The sequence below is a fragment of the Phascolarctos cinereus genome, unplaced genomic scaffold (genome assembly GCF_003287225.1).
Source record: "Phascolarctos cinereus isolate Bilbo 61053 unplaced genomic scaffold, phaCin_HiC Scaffold_2;HRSCAF=192, whole genome shotgun sequence".
NCBI lineage: Eukaryota > Metazoa > Chordata > Mammalia > Diprotodontia > Phascolarctidae > Phascolarctos > Phascolarctos cinereus.
Genome location: NW_027555625.1, coordinates 239,038,632 through 239,056,602, shown reverse-complemented (window position 1 = coordinate 239,056,602; position 17,971 = coordinate 239,038,632). Strand labels below are relative to the sequence as shown.

Genomic DNA, 17,971 nt, shown 5'->3' with positions numbered 1-17,971 from the left:
CCTGGGTGACTTACTATGTCACACACAACTAAGATGGGAAGTGGGTCTCTTACTGAGGAAGGAATGCCTTCCACAGCCATACCATGATCTAGAGGATGAGAAAAGGGATAGATTTTCTAAATGGTAACTGCATAGCTACTGCCATGGAGAATCTGGGTAACAGTTAGGTGTAGTTGTGTTGGAGACAAGCACTATAACATGTTATCATGGAAAGGGTGGGATACAATCATTTTTCTACCCTGTGATTGAACACACAAATCCACACTAGTGTCAGGTACACACCCCACTTCAGAGACCATTGGCTTAAAATGTTAAGTCTACATCCTTTTGCCATGTTTTGTGGCTTGTAGCATAGGTTTAAAGTTGGGAGAGACTTTAGAGGACATCTAGTTCAATTCCCTCATTTTACAGATGAGGAAACTGAGGCCCATTGAAGGTAAATGACCTGCTCATGGTCTCATTGTAATAAGCATCTGAGCCAAGATTCCAACTCAGGTCTCCTGATTCTATATCCAGCCCTTTCACAGTACATATATAGGGTGCATGGGTTTTCATAAGGAACAAATTCACTCTCGAAGGTTAGTTCACAAAGTCTCCAGATAAGAAAACAAACAGGTGCTAACAAAACATTTTATTGTAATTCTGCAACACCCATAGTACAATATAGTTTCTTCAGCTACTGCTTTTAAAATCAGAAATAATTACTGTTAAGATGAAAAATATTCCCATTACACAAAATATGCCTTACAAAAATGCCTCCTCTATTTATACATATTTCATTATACATCCTACTTTCCCCAAAAACATAATTGACTGGGTGATTTTTAAAAAATGGCTTAGTTTGTTCTTGCAAGCAGAATGAAGTCCAGTTTTGTTTATTATTTCCTTGAAAATCAACTATGAAAATATAAAATTATACATCAAGCAAGTTAATTTTTATAAAGTACAATTTCCCTAAGTCCAAAGCCTTCTGATTACTCATTCTACTCGTTGACTATGGAAAGGAGAATTAAAATTCAATGGAATGGTGGCTCAGATAGACAGTAATATGGCAATTAACTTGGTGAGATAATATTGTAATCACCATTGCAATTACTTAAGAGTTTTTTTCTTCATTTACTCAGATCTTCACCTCATGTCTCACAGTGATGTGAAGATGACCGTGGCTTCCTGAAGGCTGGGCCAATGGAGCATAAGTGCCAGCTACAAAACTCTTTGAGTATGTGCCTGGAGATGGACTAAATGTGGTCATTGCTGGTGGGTGGACGACCAAGTGTTTAATTTTTTCAGCCACAAAAATTCACACAACAATTTTTTTAAAGCATCAGGCAGCTGTGCTTTGTGTTAGGAGATGTCGTACCTATCACACTGATGGAATCATGGGTCTCTGAAGCACAGTATACCACAATGGGATTTATGCTACTTTTCAAATATAAAGTACTTTATTTTAACATTCTTATTAGAGTCTCTCAACAATCCTTAACACTAGAATCAGGTCTATCAGTTGATGCAAAAATTTGATTATAATTTTATTTTGAAATAAAATTTTTTGCCTACTATTTTCTTCGCTTTATGAACAACCACATACACACATAAAAAATACATTGTATCAATTGACGCAGCTTGGTACCACAAGGTATTCTTAAATTCCAGTCCTTGAAGCATCTGAACTTTTGAAAGCAGTTTTGCAGGTAAAATGCAGGGAGTAGAATGGAAGGGCAGGAAGTACAAATTTACTAATTATTTTCACACATCCCCCTTTTGTTGTCCAGGTAAAACCAAGCCTTTAAGGGGGAGTTTGTGGTTTCTGCTGTATAAGGTAGACAGGAAAATGACTAATTCTCAAAGTCTTAAACTAGCTCACAAATTATCCATTTTAGTGGACCTACTTTTAGAACAAGAACAATTCCCTGAAATCCAGAACACCAAGGGTCTATAGCCATTTAAGACTACTCAGTGCGAGACAGATTGCTTTAAAAACAAAACCAAACCAAAACAAAACTAGGGGAAAAGTCATCTAATTCTGCATAGTGATTCTTCCAGCAATAATAATAGTTAAGGTTTGCAAAGCATATAAAATAACACATCTAGCAAGTTAATTTTTATATCTAAAGTACAACTTCCCCTCAGAGCCCAAAGCTTTCTGATTATTTGTTCTGTATATTTCATGTATATTTATCTTATTCGATCCTCACAACAATTCTGGGAGTTAGATGCTATTATTAGATGCAGATGAGGAAACTGAGACAGAAAAAAGTTAAGTGACTCACTCAGGGTCATATGGCTGTCTAAGGCAGGATCTGGAGTTTGATGCTGACTCATAGCACCACCTAGCTGCAAAGTGGTAACTTACCTATATGTTGACAAGAACAACATTTAAAACAAACGTCAGGGTCAAATTCTCATTTACTACTTTGTGAGTTTGTTTTTTCTCATTGTCATCTATTAACATGGAAAGGTCCCTGGGACACATGACTCTATATTGCTAGAAGTTCAATTCCAGGTAAAACCAGATAGGTTTAACATCCCTTTAATTTCAGGATTTCTATGAATGATGCTCAATGGCCCTTTATTGCCATGACTACTACTGAAAACATGCTTCCAAGTTTACCTGAATAAAGAAACACAATAGCAGCTAGGCCTCGATCCACCAAAAAACTTAATGAAAGTAAGGCAGCATCCTGAAATGTTTACATTCCAAGGTGCTCTATTGGAAGTCAGTGCAATCATTACCAGGAACTATTTTTTAAATGTTCCAAAACAAAACTAATGAGTGTCACTAAAGTGTGACTGCTCATCTGGACCCTGATTATATGGTATCAAGCCTCAAATTTGCCATCATTAATCATAGAAGTGCAGCTGTTCTGCAGAAATAATATTCCACATTTAGCCATAGGCAGTCTGCCAAGTATCAGAGAAGACAGGATTTCTAAAAGTAAGCTTCAATCACTGTTTTTTATAAACTCACTCAGAGAGCAGCGGCCCCTTCCTATTCCTTCCCAACCTACCTCAGGCTTTTGCAGACTCATCAATCTCCTCTCACTGAATTACCTGGTGATTCTATTTGAGGATCAGTCAGTTTCTTTAAGTTCTGCTGACATAATGGGAGGTACAGACATTCACTCTATCACAGAGTGTAAGAATTAGAGAGGAGCTCAGAGATCATCGAGTCCAACCACCTCATTTTACTGAGGGAAAAGAGGCCAGAGAAGGTGACTTGTCCTATCTAGGCCACAACCTGGGTACTTGACTCAGTTATGCTGTTGCATCCCAGTCTGGCAGTCTTTGGGTATGTGTGGTTCTTTTATACCAAACTCATAGTAGTTAATGTTAAGTGGATATTTGTTTTTCAAGTACAGCTGCTTAAAACCAGGGATGGTAATGAGTGATTTACACACACACACACACACACACACACACACACACACACACTCTCTTCTCTCTCTCTCTCTCTCTCTCTCTCTCTCTCTCTCTCTCTCTCTCTCTCTCTCTCTCTCTCCAAAATGCTTAAGACTTAAGAGACAAGTTTATATGCTGTGTTTATGAATCAAGGCTTGCTCCCTGAAGCCTTAAAAAAACCCACCTTCCGAAAGTATCTGACAACTAGTGGCAGAGAAAATAATGTGATGCTAATTCTTACTGGGGCAAACAGTTTGTGAATAGCGTAGGCCATCACAAATGTACTAGTGCCGGTGACAATCTTAGAGCCGTGGAGCGATTCTGCAAACCCGAGTTTGAAGAGAAAGGAAGATACATCTACACCACTGGAAAAGAAAAAGATAAGAAATGTAATTATCACCACAGGGCCCTTCAATCCTTGGGAATTATACTTATTATTAGAGGCTACTTAACTGTGAGAGAAAGAATTTCCTGTAGTGTGGTAAGTGTTGAGAAGAGCCAGATGAGCAAAAACTATGCTAGTCAGCATGAATTCAGTTTTTATTCATATGCTTATATGATAGGTGCTGTCATTTTAACAGTATAAATTAATACAGTTAAGTTTCGGGTACAAAGCACCTTGATTTACATTATCTCACTTATTCCCCACAATGACCCTCTGAGGAAGGCAGTGCAAGGATATTATCCTTGCTTATAGTGGAAGAAAGTGAGATTCAAGAGATGTACTTCCCTCTAGATCTTACAGCTACAGACTGGAAGTGAAGAGAAGCATTAGAGAGGGAATATGAGAAAGTGCACGTCTGGAAGTGGAGAGCAAACATCTGGGATGGGAGTTGGTTGGGTGGAGGGGGTTGTCTGGGGTAGGGGGAAGGAAGGTGTGCATCTTGTGTTGTGGATGGTGGGAATGTGGAAAGCACATTGGACTTGCAATCAGAGAACCTGGGTTCAAATTATGGCTGGTTGTACTTCCTATGTTACCCTGGGCCAAATCAACATCTTGAGATCTCAGTTTCCTCCTTTGTAAAATGAAGAAAATAATCTCGATGATTTCTAAGGCTTCTTCAACTAATACTGATGATGGTGGGTGATGACAGCAGCTTAATGTATATGTATACACACACATATATATCCTTAGGGTTTGAAAAATGCTTTAAATATATTATTTCATTTGATCCACACAACAACCATTTGAGATAAATGCTATTGTAAGTCAGTCAAAAAGCATTTATTAAGCACTCAGTATGCAAAGCATTGTGGATGCAAAGTAAAGACAAAAACATGGTTCCCGCTCCTCAGAGAGGTCCTATTCTAATGGAGGAAACAACATGAAAATAACCATATACACTGTACACACACACCCATGCATATGTGTGTGTGTGTATATAATATTTAACAATGATAAATAATATCTAAGTAAGAATCTTAAATTGTAGGATCCTATATAAGACCTATACTCATGTCCAGTGCTCTTTCTACTGTATTGGAAAAAAGACAGTTTGCTGTCAAAAAAGTGTCAGAAGTCACTGGTAGCTTTAAATAATTAAATAATTTAGGTTGCAGTCCTTACTTGAAACGCTTTTTTGGGGGGCGGAGGAATGGGAGGGGAAGGAGTGGGTGGAACCAGGCCTGAGATTTCAGTGGTTATGAAATTGCCTTTAGCAGCTTCTCTGCGATTTATGATCTCAGAAAATCTGCTGGGAGTAGGTCAGAGGTTAAGCAATTTGTGCAGGGCCTCAGAAGTACATACGTCAGAGATGGGAACTCAACCCAGGTTCTCCTATCTCCACAGTCAGCTCACTATCCTTTTGTCTCTCTTCCTGATGCAATTCTTAAAGAACAAAGGCCATACCTTGAAACAACCAAGTAGAATATTCCCAAAGATGTTAATGAGATCCCAATATGCAATGAAACAGCTACAGCTCCATATTCTTTAAAAACCTTTTTCAGCTGCTGGCGTTTGCTTTGTTTGTTCTCATCCATAATGCTGGAGTCTGTGGGTGCTCTCTCTGTTTTCTTTGGGTCCTGTATACAAATAGGAGAAAGCTTAGAAATTTAGAATAGGTATAAGAATAGTAATAACGTCTGACCTTGTATAGAGGGCTTTCAGACACATTATCTCAATTTGATTCTCAAAAAAATTCTGTGAAGTATCAGAGCAGAAATATTGTGGGAAAAACCCTGGACTGGGAGTCCTAGACTAGATTCTAGTCCTATCTCCGCTAATTTAATAATAATACCTAACATTTATATAGAGCTTACTATGTGCCAGGCACTGTGCTAAGCACTTTAATAATAATAAAAATAGCTAACATTTATACAGAGCTTACTATGTGGAAGTCTTTATTACTATGTAAATAAATAATAATAAATAATATTTTTTAAAGTAATAAATTATAATTGTAAATTAAATGATTATTTAAAGTAAAGTAATAACTTTATTATGATTAGGTTGCTCTGTTTAGATGCCTTTTATTGCACTGACTTGCTTGCTACTTCTACCAAACAACACCCTCTCTCTGTGTCTTTGCATTGGCTATCCTCAATGCCTAGAATTCACCCCTCATTTTTATCTTCAAGAATCCCTGGCTTCCTTCCACATTCAGCTCAATGTCACCTTCTGTTGGAGGCCTGTCTTGATCCCTCCCCAGCACTCAGAGCTAGAGATGCCTTCCCTCAGATTTACTTCCATCCACTCGTATGTATAATAATAACAACAACAGCGTTTATATTACATGTTGAAGTTTGCTAAGCACTTCACAAGCATCTCATTTAATTTTCACAACAAGCCTGGCAAGTAGGTGCTATTATCATCCTTATTTTAAAAATGAAGAAATTGAGACACTTACGTGTTACGTGACTTGTCCAGGGTCATACATCTAGTTAGTCAGGATTTAAATTCAGCTCTTCCTAACTCCAGGGCCAGTGCCCTATCTGCTGTACCATCTATCTACAGGTATCTTGTATGTACCTAATTATTTATAGGTTGTCTCCCTCACTGGAATGTGAACTCTCTGAGGGTTTTGAACAGTTTACCCCTTTCTTTGTACCCCCGGGGCTTAGCATAGTGCCTGTTAAGAACTTAAAAAATGCTTGTTGATCAAATATTTTTAAGAACACATGATTTTAGAGCTGGAAGGGCACCTGAGACATCATTTGCTCCCATCTCCTCATTTTACAAAGTAACAAACTATTGCCCAAAGACGGAAAATGACTTGCCTAAAACAAAAAAGATTTGTAAGGAACCATATTGAAAGTAGAATCCAGGTCTACTGACTTTGAATCCAGTGAGGCTACTGGTGGTATGGTGGATACAGAACTGGCTGGGAGTCAGGAAGACCTGAGATCAAATCCAGTCTGAGACATCTGCTAACTGTGAGACTCTGGGCAAGTCACTTGACCTCTTTTTCTCTCAGTTTCCTCATCTGTAAAATGAGGAGAATATTAAGCACCTATCTCCCAGAGTTGTTATAAGGATGAAAATGAGGTAATATTTCTAAAAATGTTGTGAGCAATGCCTGGCACATAGTAGGTGCTACATAAATGCTTATTCTGTTCCCCAGTGTTATTTCCACTCTAGCCTGCTGTTCTTTAATAGGGGGCAACAATTTCTTGAAGTCTAAGAGACCCTCAAGATAGATGCCAATTGACTGTTAGTATAAGCAGTTACTTTCATTTATTGACTTTGCTACCAGTGTTTTCCCTAAGGCTATCATGCTCTTTGCGGTTGCCTATATTATGGCTCAAATGGATAGACTTTAAAAGTACCTGGGGGAAAGGAGAAGTCAAACAAACAGCAGTGTCAGGGCTCCTTTTGGGGAGGACACCAAGATACCTGAGGGAGAACTCTCACAAAAGCAAGTTTCTACATAAAAGGGACTCACAGTGAATGATGCCAAGTGGTGCAGTGGATAGAGCACTGGGCTTGAAACCAGGAAGATGCATCTTTTGAGCACAAATCTGGCCTCAGACACTTATTAGCCCTGTGACCCTGGGCAACTCACTTAACCCTGTTTGCCTCAGTTTCCTCATCTGTAAAATGAGCTGGAAAGGGAAAGGGTAAACCACTCCAGTATCTTTAACAAGAAAACCCCAAATAGGGGTTATGAAAAGTTAGACACGACTGAGATAACTGAACAACAGTGAATGACAACAGGACAGAATCAATACTCCCAAAGTTTTTCTTCCCCAGCTTTGACACTGGATATTGGATTTCTGATCTGTGATCCCAGAAAGGCCTGACTTACTTTTTTAGGAGAGGGCTGTGGAGACCTGGAATTGGGATCTTGAAGTGGAGAGATGGGAGTGAGAAACTGAACAGAGATTTTCAGTCTTACTGTACGTAACCCCGGCCTCAGCCAGGCAAGACACACCTATTTGAAGTTTCCCATAGACAGAAGTAAATATCACCTGAGTCTCAATGGGGCCAAAGGTACTACCAGAATTATCTTGACATCTCCTATTCAGAGCAGGAAAATTGCAGAAGTGAGGATGAGTAAGGAGAAGTGAATCAAGCAACACAGAGCAGTCCAGGGAAGAGAACATGTGTAGTAGGGTAAGAAGAGGTCTCAGGTCTTGTGCAGGGTGCAGAAACAACTCAACTGGCAACTTTGTAACTCAGTTTTGAGCCACAGATCCAGGGCAGACTGAGGAGGGAACCTGTGCCTAGGGAGTGATTGTGGTTTTCAAGTTGCACACTGAGTAAAGAGTGAGTTCCTGTTGTGTCTCTGCCCCCAGGAACTGGTTTGAATCCCAAAGCAAAGGGGAGCCTGCAGTGCTGTCACTCTGAACCTCCAGAGATGTCCATCTGGTTGATGATGGCTGAGTCCATCAGCAGTCTACTGGAACTCTAAGCAGGGTAAGTCCACAGCCACATTACTCAGACCCAAACCCAGGTCAGGAACTTGTAGTATTCACACCAGGAGGTGAAAAAAAGTCACTCTGGAAGTTCCCCAGCCTCTGGGATCCTTGAATACAATAATGCTCAATACCCCAAGAAAGCAGCAACAGGAATAGCCCAGACATTCTCTCCAGAAGTGCTCAGAGCCTGGCCCTAACACAAAAATCAGAAGTCAAGAAATAGGCTTGAAGAATTAGCAAACAAACAAACAAAGAATCCTACAGTAAAGACCTATGGCGACAGGGATGCTTAACATTCAAACCTAGAAGCAGAGTAATGATTCCAAAATATCTACAAAGAAAGTAAAAACATTGCTTGGGCACAAATTCAGCTAAAATTCCTAGAAGACATGAAGCAAGAGCTAAAATTTTTTTAAATGTTTTTTTAAATGTTTTTTAAAATTTTATTAATGTATTTTGATTTATCAATAATCACTTCCATATGCTTTTGAGTTGAAAATTTTTCTCCCCCTTCCTCCCTCCCACCCTCTCCAAGATGGCACACAATCTGATATGGGCTTTACATTTACATTCCTATTAAACATATTTTCACATTAGTGAAGTTGTAAGTAAAAATTAAAACCAATAGGAGGAACCATCAGAAAGATGAAACAAAACTCAACAGAAGGTAAAAATAAATGATAGCGCTTCGACTTCCATAGTTCTTTCTTTGGATGTGGACAGCATTTTCCATTCCAAGGCCTCTGGAGATGTCTTAGATCCTTGTAATGCTGAGAAAGGGTCAGTTTAACAATGTTAGTCATCACATAATGTGGCTGTTATTGTGTACAAAGTCCTCTTGGTTCTGCTCACTTCACTCAGCATCAGACCATATAAGTCTTTCCAAGTTTTTCTGAAGTCAGCCTGTTCATCATTTCTTATAGCACAATAGTATTCCATTACATTCCTATACCACAACTTGCTCAGCCATTCCCCAATTGATGGGCATCCTCTCAATTTCCAATTCTTTGCCACCACAAAAAGAGCTGCCACGAATATTTTTAAAAATGTTTTTATGAAGAAAATTTATAGGGCTAGAATAAATAAATTGGAAAAGAAATGAAAGTCATGGAAGAAAGAATTGGAAATAGAATTAAAAGCTTGGCACAAGAGGTCTAAAACTTAACCTAAGCAACAAACTCCCTGACATTAAAATGAACCAAATGGAAACCAATGACTCCATTAGGCATCAAGAAATATTAAAACAAAGTCAAAAGACTGAAAGAATAGAAGAAAATATAAGTTATTTTATGGTAAAAATAACTGACCTAGAAGGAGAATTTAAGAAACTTCAGACAATCTGAAAGCCATGACTAAAAAAACAACAAAAACCCAGATATTAGTGATGTGGATAATGTCCTATTTGCCATACTTATCAGAGCCTTAAACCCAATTCACTTTTTTTTTTAATTTAAGTTTTTTTTAGGCAATTGGGATTAAGTGATTTGCCCAGGGTCACACAGCTAGTAAGTGTCAAGTGTTTGGTCTGAGGTAGGATTTGAACTCAGGTCCTCCTGACTTCAGGGCTGGTGCTCTATCTACTGCACCATCTAGCTGCCTCTAACTTACCAGCATCAAAAATGAAAAAGGCGAGTTCTCAATGAAAAAAATAAATTTATTGTGAACTATTTCATCCAACTTATATGCCAATAAAACTGACAATTAAATGAGATGGATGAATATTTACAAAAATATAAAATGCCCAGATTAACAGAACAAGAAATAGAAGACAACATAGAAAATGAACTTGAATAAGCCATAAATGAACCCTCAAAGGAAAAAAGAATACCTTCAAGGCCAGATGGATTTATGATGGAATTCTATCAAACCTTTAAAAAACAACTAATTCTAATATTACATAAAGTATTTGGAAAAACAGGAAAAGAAGGAGTCCTACCAAATTTCTTCTATGATATAAATGTGGCCTGAATGTCCAAACCAGGGAGAGTCAAAACAGGTAAAGAAAACTATAGACCAATATTCCTAATGAATAACTGATGAAAATTTAAAAAACATATATTAGCAAGGAGTAGAGCTATGAAGGATGAGGCCTTAGTTCCATTTACATTAAACAAGCAGACCAAATTCTATGGACACTTGGATATTTACATTATTTTCCACTCCCCAGGGTGTTCCCTGGCATTTCATCTCCTGTCTTCAGGCAGGCCTTTGCAAAGGCTGGTCTCCCATGCCTCCCACTCCATACAAGATTCCACTCCTGTGCCATCTCCTGATTCTCTTATTTTCTTTCTTCACATTACTTACATCACATTGCTTTCTTTCTTCACATTACTTCGCTGTTTGCAAGTTGTAGCTTGTACTAGTTGGTAAGCTCCTGTTTTGTTTTTATAACCCTAGCATTTAGCATAGTGACACAGCAGGTACTTACTGAAATGAGTTATCTTATAGAATTTCTGGGTCAAAAAAGACTACAGTGCATGAAGCATGTATAAATTAAGAAGGCAGACAGTGTGACTGTTGTGTAAATGACCTAGACATGCCTATTCCCTTAACTGTATTTGAAGAAAAGTATAATTACCTTTACTTCATCATCTTCTATGAGCTTTTGAAGGGACCCAATTCATTTGGCATTTTAATGGGAGGAGAGGGGTCTGTGCTAGATAGTTATCCTACACCATACATACTACATACCTCACAAGCACCTGATGAACTGCACGGGGCCTTTCAGCCTTCTTGGGCTATATTAGTGTCAGACCTGATTTTTTAGGACATCCTCCATTTGATGTATTCTTTCAGTTCCTTACTCAGTCTTTAATTACTGAATGGGTGTTGCTTCAGACAAACTGAGACCTGCGAAAGACCTTAGCTTAAATAGGCCAAGGTCTCCCACTGCACCTGGGCCATCGCCAGTTGTCCTGACCTATCTGTCTTGCCACTGGACTCCAACGACTCTGGAGGAGTGAGGCTGATGACTTCGAACAGCTCTGTCTCACTTAGATCCAGTTCACGGGCAAGTCAAGACGGCACCCTGCTGATGACATCAGTCCCACAAAGGACGAACAACAACAATAACACCATTACCAGAGGTGTCAAAGACACTGCCAGCCCCGGATATGTGGTTTTCTAAGGCCCTCTCTCCACTATTTTTCACAGTTCTTTGTTCCATTCCTTATTCTGCCTCACCCTCCTTCTTCCCTGATGCTTCTGGATTACCGTAGCTTCCACCTATGCTTCCAGACCAGGGGTGGGGACCCTGCTGCCTGCAGGACACATGCTGAACTCCGGTTCCAGACTATGGTTTAGGGAGGGAGGAACCTGAGACTAAAGGGTCTTGAGTACATATTGTGACAGTTTATGTAGCTCATAGACTTTACTCCAGAATGAAAACTGTCAAAATTTCTGATATTAAAAAAAGCAAAAGAAAAAAAAATTCTTTGATAGGAACCACTTCTATTTTGTTGCTATAGTTTCACAGTGCTGTAGACTGAGGGCAAGGAGTGTTTCATTATTTATATTTGTGTCACCAGAGACTAGCACAGTGCCTAATACACAGTAGGCTCTTAAGAAATACTCGTTGACTAAATTATTGACCAGCGTTAAGCACAGAATCAGAATTTGGGGGCTTCAAGGGATCTTAAAGATCATCTAGCCCAACTCACTTAAGTTTACAGAAGGGGAAAAAACCCCTCTAGAACAGTAAAAGGTCTTACCCTAAATAATACTGGCTAGGAAAATGGCAGAGCTTCTGGGATTAGAACCCAGCACCCAACAGGAGATCCAAAGAGGACCTGACAGTGGTTGTGGACAGGAATTTCATCACAGGGATAGACTTTAATAAAATGTTTTATGTGAATACAAAAGAGTACGTGGGATGTGAACAGGTAACACTTTGCTGAACATTTTAGCCTGCCCTCATTTTAGTTCAACAGAGCAATAGAAATAGGAATAAAAGTATTCTGAGTCCAGAACTACTGGGTCTTTCTTTCTTAATCCACAATTCTCATAAGGTGCTGTCTCTCTCATGTTCCTGCCTTGGATAGTGCCAACTAAAGTCTTTACTATGTATTTTAAGCTCTAAATCAGGCTAATCTTAAAGAGAAAAAGAGTTGTATTAATCAAGTTACAGTACACACAAGGGATTTCATTTCTGTAGGGGGATGGTGCAAAATGCAATGGGCACTGAGTTAAATGATAGAGGTTAGGTTAACACAGAAGATGGTTTCAGAATGGAGCCCCACGGCCATGTCTTAATGAAGATAAGGGCCATTTTTACTTTAGGTCTGCTTAAATGAAGATTTAAAGATTTATTGAAGGTTTCTCTGTTGGTAAAGTAACATGCCAAACTGGAGTCTACAAAGGAATTAAGGCTTGGACCACTTTTTCTTTAAGGATTCTTTTCAATACTTGGTATAGATGCCAAAATAGAATTTAGCTAATTAAAATTAAATTGTCCCCCAATCTAAAATTCCCTCTGCAGTTTCATTCCAGAACATCACAAATATAAAGTAATAATATGAATATAGGCTGCCTTCCAACATGCCCCAGCCCTCAAAAAAGATCTTTTGAAAGGAAAAAAAAAACATGAATGTATGGGAAAAAAGTCACACCCATTTTAGGTCACACAATTTTTATACAAGTTAGATTTCTGGGAAAAAGTGCAGCAAGTATTCAGTCTGATATGATATTCTGGCCATTCTAAAGACCTTTTCTTTCTCTGACATTTCACTATAGAACTGACATAATTTCAATACATGTTGTTCCGGTTATCCCAGGGGGTTGTTATTTCAGTCCCTACAAATCAAGAGCAAGGCTTTTAAAATTCAAGGAGAAAGAGAGACAACTTGATGGTTTACAGCAGGGGTTCTTAACCTTTTTTTGTGTAATGAACCCGTGTGACTGTCTGGTGAAAACCAAGGACACTTTCTTGGAATAATTTTTTTTTAACTGAAGGAAATCCTGGATTTCACTTAAAGGAAAATGAAAAATAAAGATGTTATCTTTTTTCTCATCTAAGTCCCTGGACCCTCTGAAATCTATTCACAGAGTGCTGTGGAGTTCTCGAGCCCCTCAGGTTAAGAAACCCTGATTTAGAGGGAAGATATTAAAAAAAATTCTATTTATTTCCTCTCCTCTTCCCTCCAATGGGCATTTAATATTTACAAAGAAAAGACTGTTAGATGGTGTTCTTTACGATAGAGTAGTTTAGTGTACTTTTTTTTTTGGATCTATGCAACTTTTCTCAGGACCCCACAAAAAAAAACTATATAAGGCAAAAAACATTTAGAATTTAGGTGAAATTAACTCTTACCTACTCTGCACTCCTGAATAACTTATATTTGATTGAATCATATTCCTCCCTTCTTCATAACCTTATATTTGTTTGCCAAAGCTTTGCTTAGGCTGACTAATTATCCATTCATTCAGCTGAATGCCTACCAGGTCTTATGCTAATGTTAAACTGTATATACTCTTGTCTGGTGCTAGATGTCTGCAGAAATCAGCCTGAAAATACAATTTGCCCAGGATCGTGGATTGAGAATTGGAAGAAATTTCAGAGATTCAGGGATGGGGAACCTGGGCCTCGAGGCCATACGTGGCCTTCTGGGTCCTTGGGTGAGGCCTTTTGACAGAGTCCAAGTTTTACAGAACAAATCCTTTTATTAAGGGGATTTGTTCTGTGAAGTTTGGATTCAAAGGGCCAAACGTGAAAACCTGGAGGTCCATATGTAGTCTCGACGCTGAAGGTTCCTCACCCCAGCCAACCTCCTCATTTTAGAGCTGAGCAAATGGCAGTTTAGGAAGCTTAAAATGACTTGTCTAGAGATATACAGGCACTAAGTGGAAGAGCCAGGATCAAATCCAGATCCCAAGACTAAAAAAACAGTACTTTCCCCACTGTATCATGCTCCTCTTCCTCTGTTTAGAAACTAGAAGGAAGCAGTGAAAAGCATGGGGTATGGGGCAGCATCTGCCATTCTCCCTGGATACCCATCTGCCTATGCCACTGCTCTAAGATGGGCAAGGATATTCAGAGACATAGCTGCATCTGAAAGCTGGCCTCTGGGGTCAGGCTTTGTGATGTGAAACAGATCAGTTTTCCCTTTTGGAGATTCTGGAGCTGGGCAGATGGATGAGAAAGCTGGGTAAACATCACACTGGGCAGGCTGATGGATGCACAGCGAGTGGGAGAAGCTGAAGAGGCCTCCTAACATACATGTGGCCAAAGACCTTATTCAGCAGCCATATTCAGGGTGTCTGTGGTTGAAAACTGCTATCTATAGCCTCAGGATGGGAAAAGAGCTAACAATAACAATTTCTAATGATGGTTATAAAGTACTCTAAGGTCTAGAAAGCCCTTTAAACACATTATCTAACTTGGGCCTAAAGACAACCCCATAAGTAGCAACTCAGGATCAGAGAGATTAAGGGACTTTCCCGTCATCATACAGCTAGTAATCACCAGAGGCAGGATTTGAATCCATGTCTTCCTGATTCCAAGTCTGGCTCCTACTCATTATATTATGCCTCCCCCACTCCTTGGGCTAGAGTTTAGCGGCTGCTTTAGCTCTGCTGAGAGTGTCTCTTTGGAGATCTAACTCATTTCTTTAATTTTATTCACGCCCCCCAGACAGGCACTATTCAGTATGGACTCTGTACCTTGTACTTACTAGTTGAAGATTCCCTTCTAAATTTTAAATCTAAATCTAAATTCTAAAAATTCCCTTTTGTAAATAAAGGGATGGTCTGTTTTATACTGTCTGAGTGTGAGAGAGGCAGAGGAGACAGGGGTGGAGGTGGGGGAAGAAAGATAGAGAAAGGGGGAAGGAGCAGGAGAAGAGGAGAGAGAGAGAGAGAGAGAGAGAGAGAGAGAGAGAGAGAGAGAGAGAGAGAGAGAGAGAGAGAGAGAGAGAGAGAGAGAGAGAGAGAGCCCCTGAGTGCAAGTGCCCCAAAGCTGAGCTGGATTATGTAGAGCCGAATCTCTCCATCACAACTGAAGTAGTCTCAAGTGTTCAGGGTTTAGGGAGATAGGAGGTGCTATCAGAAGCTTTCAGGCTTTCGAGCTATCATTTATGCTTACTCCCACCTTCTACTCTGTGTGTGTGTGTGTGTGTGTGTGTGTGTGTGTGTGTGTGTGTGTGTATTAAACAACTAAAACTCACTTCACTTACTTTGTGTGCCCAACAGTTTGTTCTGAAATCAAGGACTGTATCTCATGAGAGTGTCAAAACAAACTCTTTCCCATCTGGTTCAGCAGTACAACCACAACCAGCTTTTCCACTATATTTTTTTTCTAGATTGTTGACCAAGACTTTCAACTCTTTCCCAGGCTCTCATTGAGGGACGTTCTAATCAGCATGGATCTGAAGTCTAGAGCTGACAGGAGGAAGGCTAATCTATAAGGCTAGACAGCCGACTAAATTCTCACACACAAAACAACGATTCTTTGAGGTTGATTAGATACCAAAGGCCTTTTCAGCTCTAATTCTGGCAGACTGACCCACTACAAGAGTCTATGAAGCCTCAGTCAAGGTCCTCAGTAAACTTCAGACAATAAAAGGATGGCAGGCCTGGGGGGGTGGGGGTGGGGAAGACAGATCCCGGTCCCATTAGTGTAGTCTATTCAGTTTGTTTATCAGAGGAAGGCATGGTCCAGAGTTCAGTATTGGGAGTCTGGAGCAGAGCTGGGACTAAAACACAGATTTCCTGACTCAGGAGATAACTCTGAGTAAGTTTCCTATTCCTTACCCCCCCCCCCCCAGCCCCAATCCTCTTACTAGGTTCTGTTTTGAAAAATTTCAGGATCACTGAGTAAGAGGAGAATGACACTACTACACATTTTATTGACAGTGTTTTAAAGTTTACAAAGTACTTTTCTCAAAACAATCCTATGAGACAGGTAGGAAAGTATTTTTTACTGTGATTTTAGAGGAGAGAATTGAAGGTCTCAGAAGTTAAATGTCTTATCCTGGGTTAAACAGCTAATAAGTGTCTGGACAGCACTAAACTTCTCTTCCTTTTTCTCTTGAATTCTCCTAGTTAGGAAGCTTTACTCATATTCTTTCCATGACCCTCTGTCAATTTGTCTCTGAAGCCTCCCCTGACCCTGCCCAGGACCACTCCTTCCATCTCTCCTTTAAACTTACCTTATTTTTCCTTATATTAGAAGTTATTTGGTTCCTGATGCTGCCCTCCAGTACATTACCTCCAAGAGAGCAGGACCTATGTGAAATCTCTTAATGAGGCATTGAGCTGAGCTTGGAGTCAGGAAGACACCTGGTAAAGTCACTTAACTTGTTTGCCTCAGTAACCTCAACCATAAAATGGGGATTAATAACAACATATGCATCAGATGAAATAATATTTGTAAATGGCCTTGCACATAGTGGCACTAGATAAATGCCTACCCTCTTCTCTCCAAGGTATCGGGACTATAGTATGTGCTTAATAAATACAAGTTGAATGGCATTGGCATTAAGTTAGGTGCTTTTTTTTTAACCATTCACTTCTACCAGTCCCACTCCGGGGGTATACCGATCCCATCCTTCCTTCAGAGGCAGCTATATGGAGCAAGGATAGAGGGAAGGCCCAGGAGTCAGGCAGATCCGAGTTCAAATTCAACCTTAGAAGCTTAATAGTTATTCGAACCTGAGCAAGTCACTTATATTGTCTTCCTTGGTTGCCTTATCTGTAACATGGAATAATAGTAGCACCTATCTCACAGGGTAGTGGTGAGAACCAATAATAAAGTGCTTCTTTCTTTCCTCGATCCTATTCCAAAGCAGTGGGTACACGGAACCACACGAGGTTACCTATCTCGTACCTCCCTAAGTAGTGGGGGGTGGGGAGGAGGTAAGCAGGGAATCTGGGGCTTGCAATCCCTCTCCAGTGGAGCCGGAGAAGGGTGGAGGGGGGCACCGGATGGACCTTAGTGCCCAAAGCCTAGGGATGGGGTCGGGGGTGGAGGAGGTGGAGAGAAGGGCTGGAATGCCCGGGGCGCTTACTTGGGGGCCGGCGCTGCCCGAGCTGCTGCTATCGACTAGGCTGCTGCTGCTGGTGCTGCTGCTGCTGCTGCTGCTACCAGGACTACCGCTGCTGCTGCTGCTGCTGCGGCTGCCGCCACTGCCTCCTGTTCCAAGGAAGCTTATTTGTGCGTGCATGGGGCTAGGCCCGAGCAGGAGCAGAAGGCGCGGGGCCAAGGGAGCAACGGGCCCGAAGGGGCTGCCTAGGAGAGGCCCCTGGCGGAGTCCGAGTCGGAGCCCAACTGCCCTCCTGCCCGCGACCGCAGCCAGAGGCCAAACCATGACGCAGTCCCGCGGGGTCAGAGCGAGCAAGCTGGAGATCCAGGGACCACCTCTCTGGCCCGGCCCAGCCCGGCCCGCCCCGTCCTGCCACTCCCCCTTCCCCTTTTCCCTCCCGGGATCTGGGCCAAGTGGGTGTCTCCCAGTAGGTCCCCTCCTCCCTCCTTAAAGTGACCGTGCCTCCTATGTCCCGGGCGACGGAGGCAGGCCGAGGGGATGGGGGGAGGTTGTGCTGATCCGAGGAGGCCGTGTGGGGTGCGGAAGGTGGACCTAGAAATAGGATTGTAAACTTGTAAAATGGGGCAGATTAAAGTTGTTTTTGGCTGCTTATTGGAGGGGAACGGGACCTTCTTCACCAAGCTTTAAAATGTTAGAACTAAGAAGAATGCAAAGTGTAGTGCAAAGCACCCCTAGCT

General features: G+C 40.7%; 1 protein-coding gene across 1 annotated transcript; it reads right to left on the bottom strand.

The window, feature by feature from the left end:
• Nucleotides 1-616: 616 nt before the first annotated feature.
• On the bottom strand, nt 617-17,695 carry FAM210B (family with sequence similarity 210 member B). The gene is made up of 3 exons (XM_020981410.1): nt 17,259-17,695; nt 5,249-5,421; nt 617-3,764 (listed from the first exon to the last, which is right to left on the bottom strand). Exons 1-3 carry the CDS (start codon nt 17,556-17,558, stop codon nt 3,548-3,550), a joined length of 690 nt encoding a protein of 229 aa, XP_020837069.1. The 5' UTR covers nt 17,559-17,695; the 3' UTR covers nt 617-3,547.
• Between the last annotated feature and the right edge of the window lie 276 nt (nt 17,696-17,971).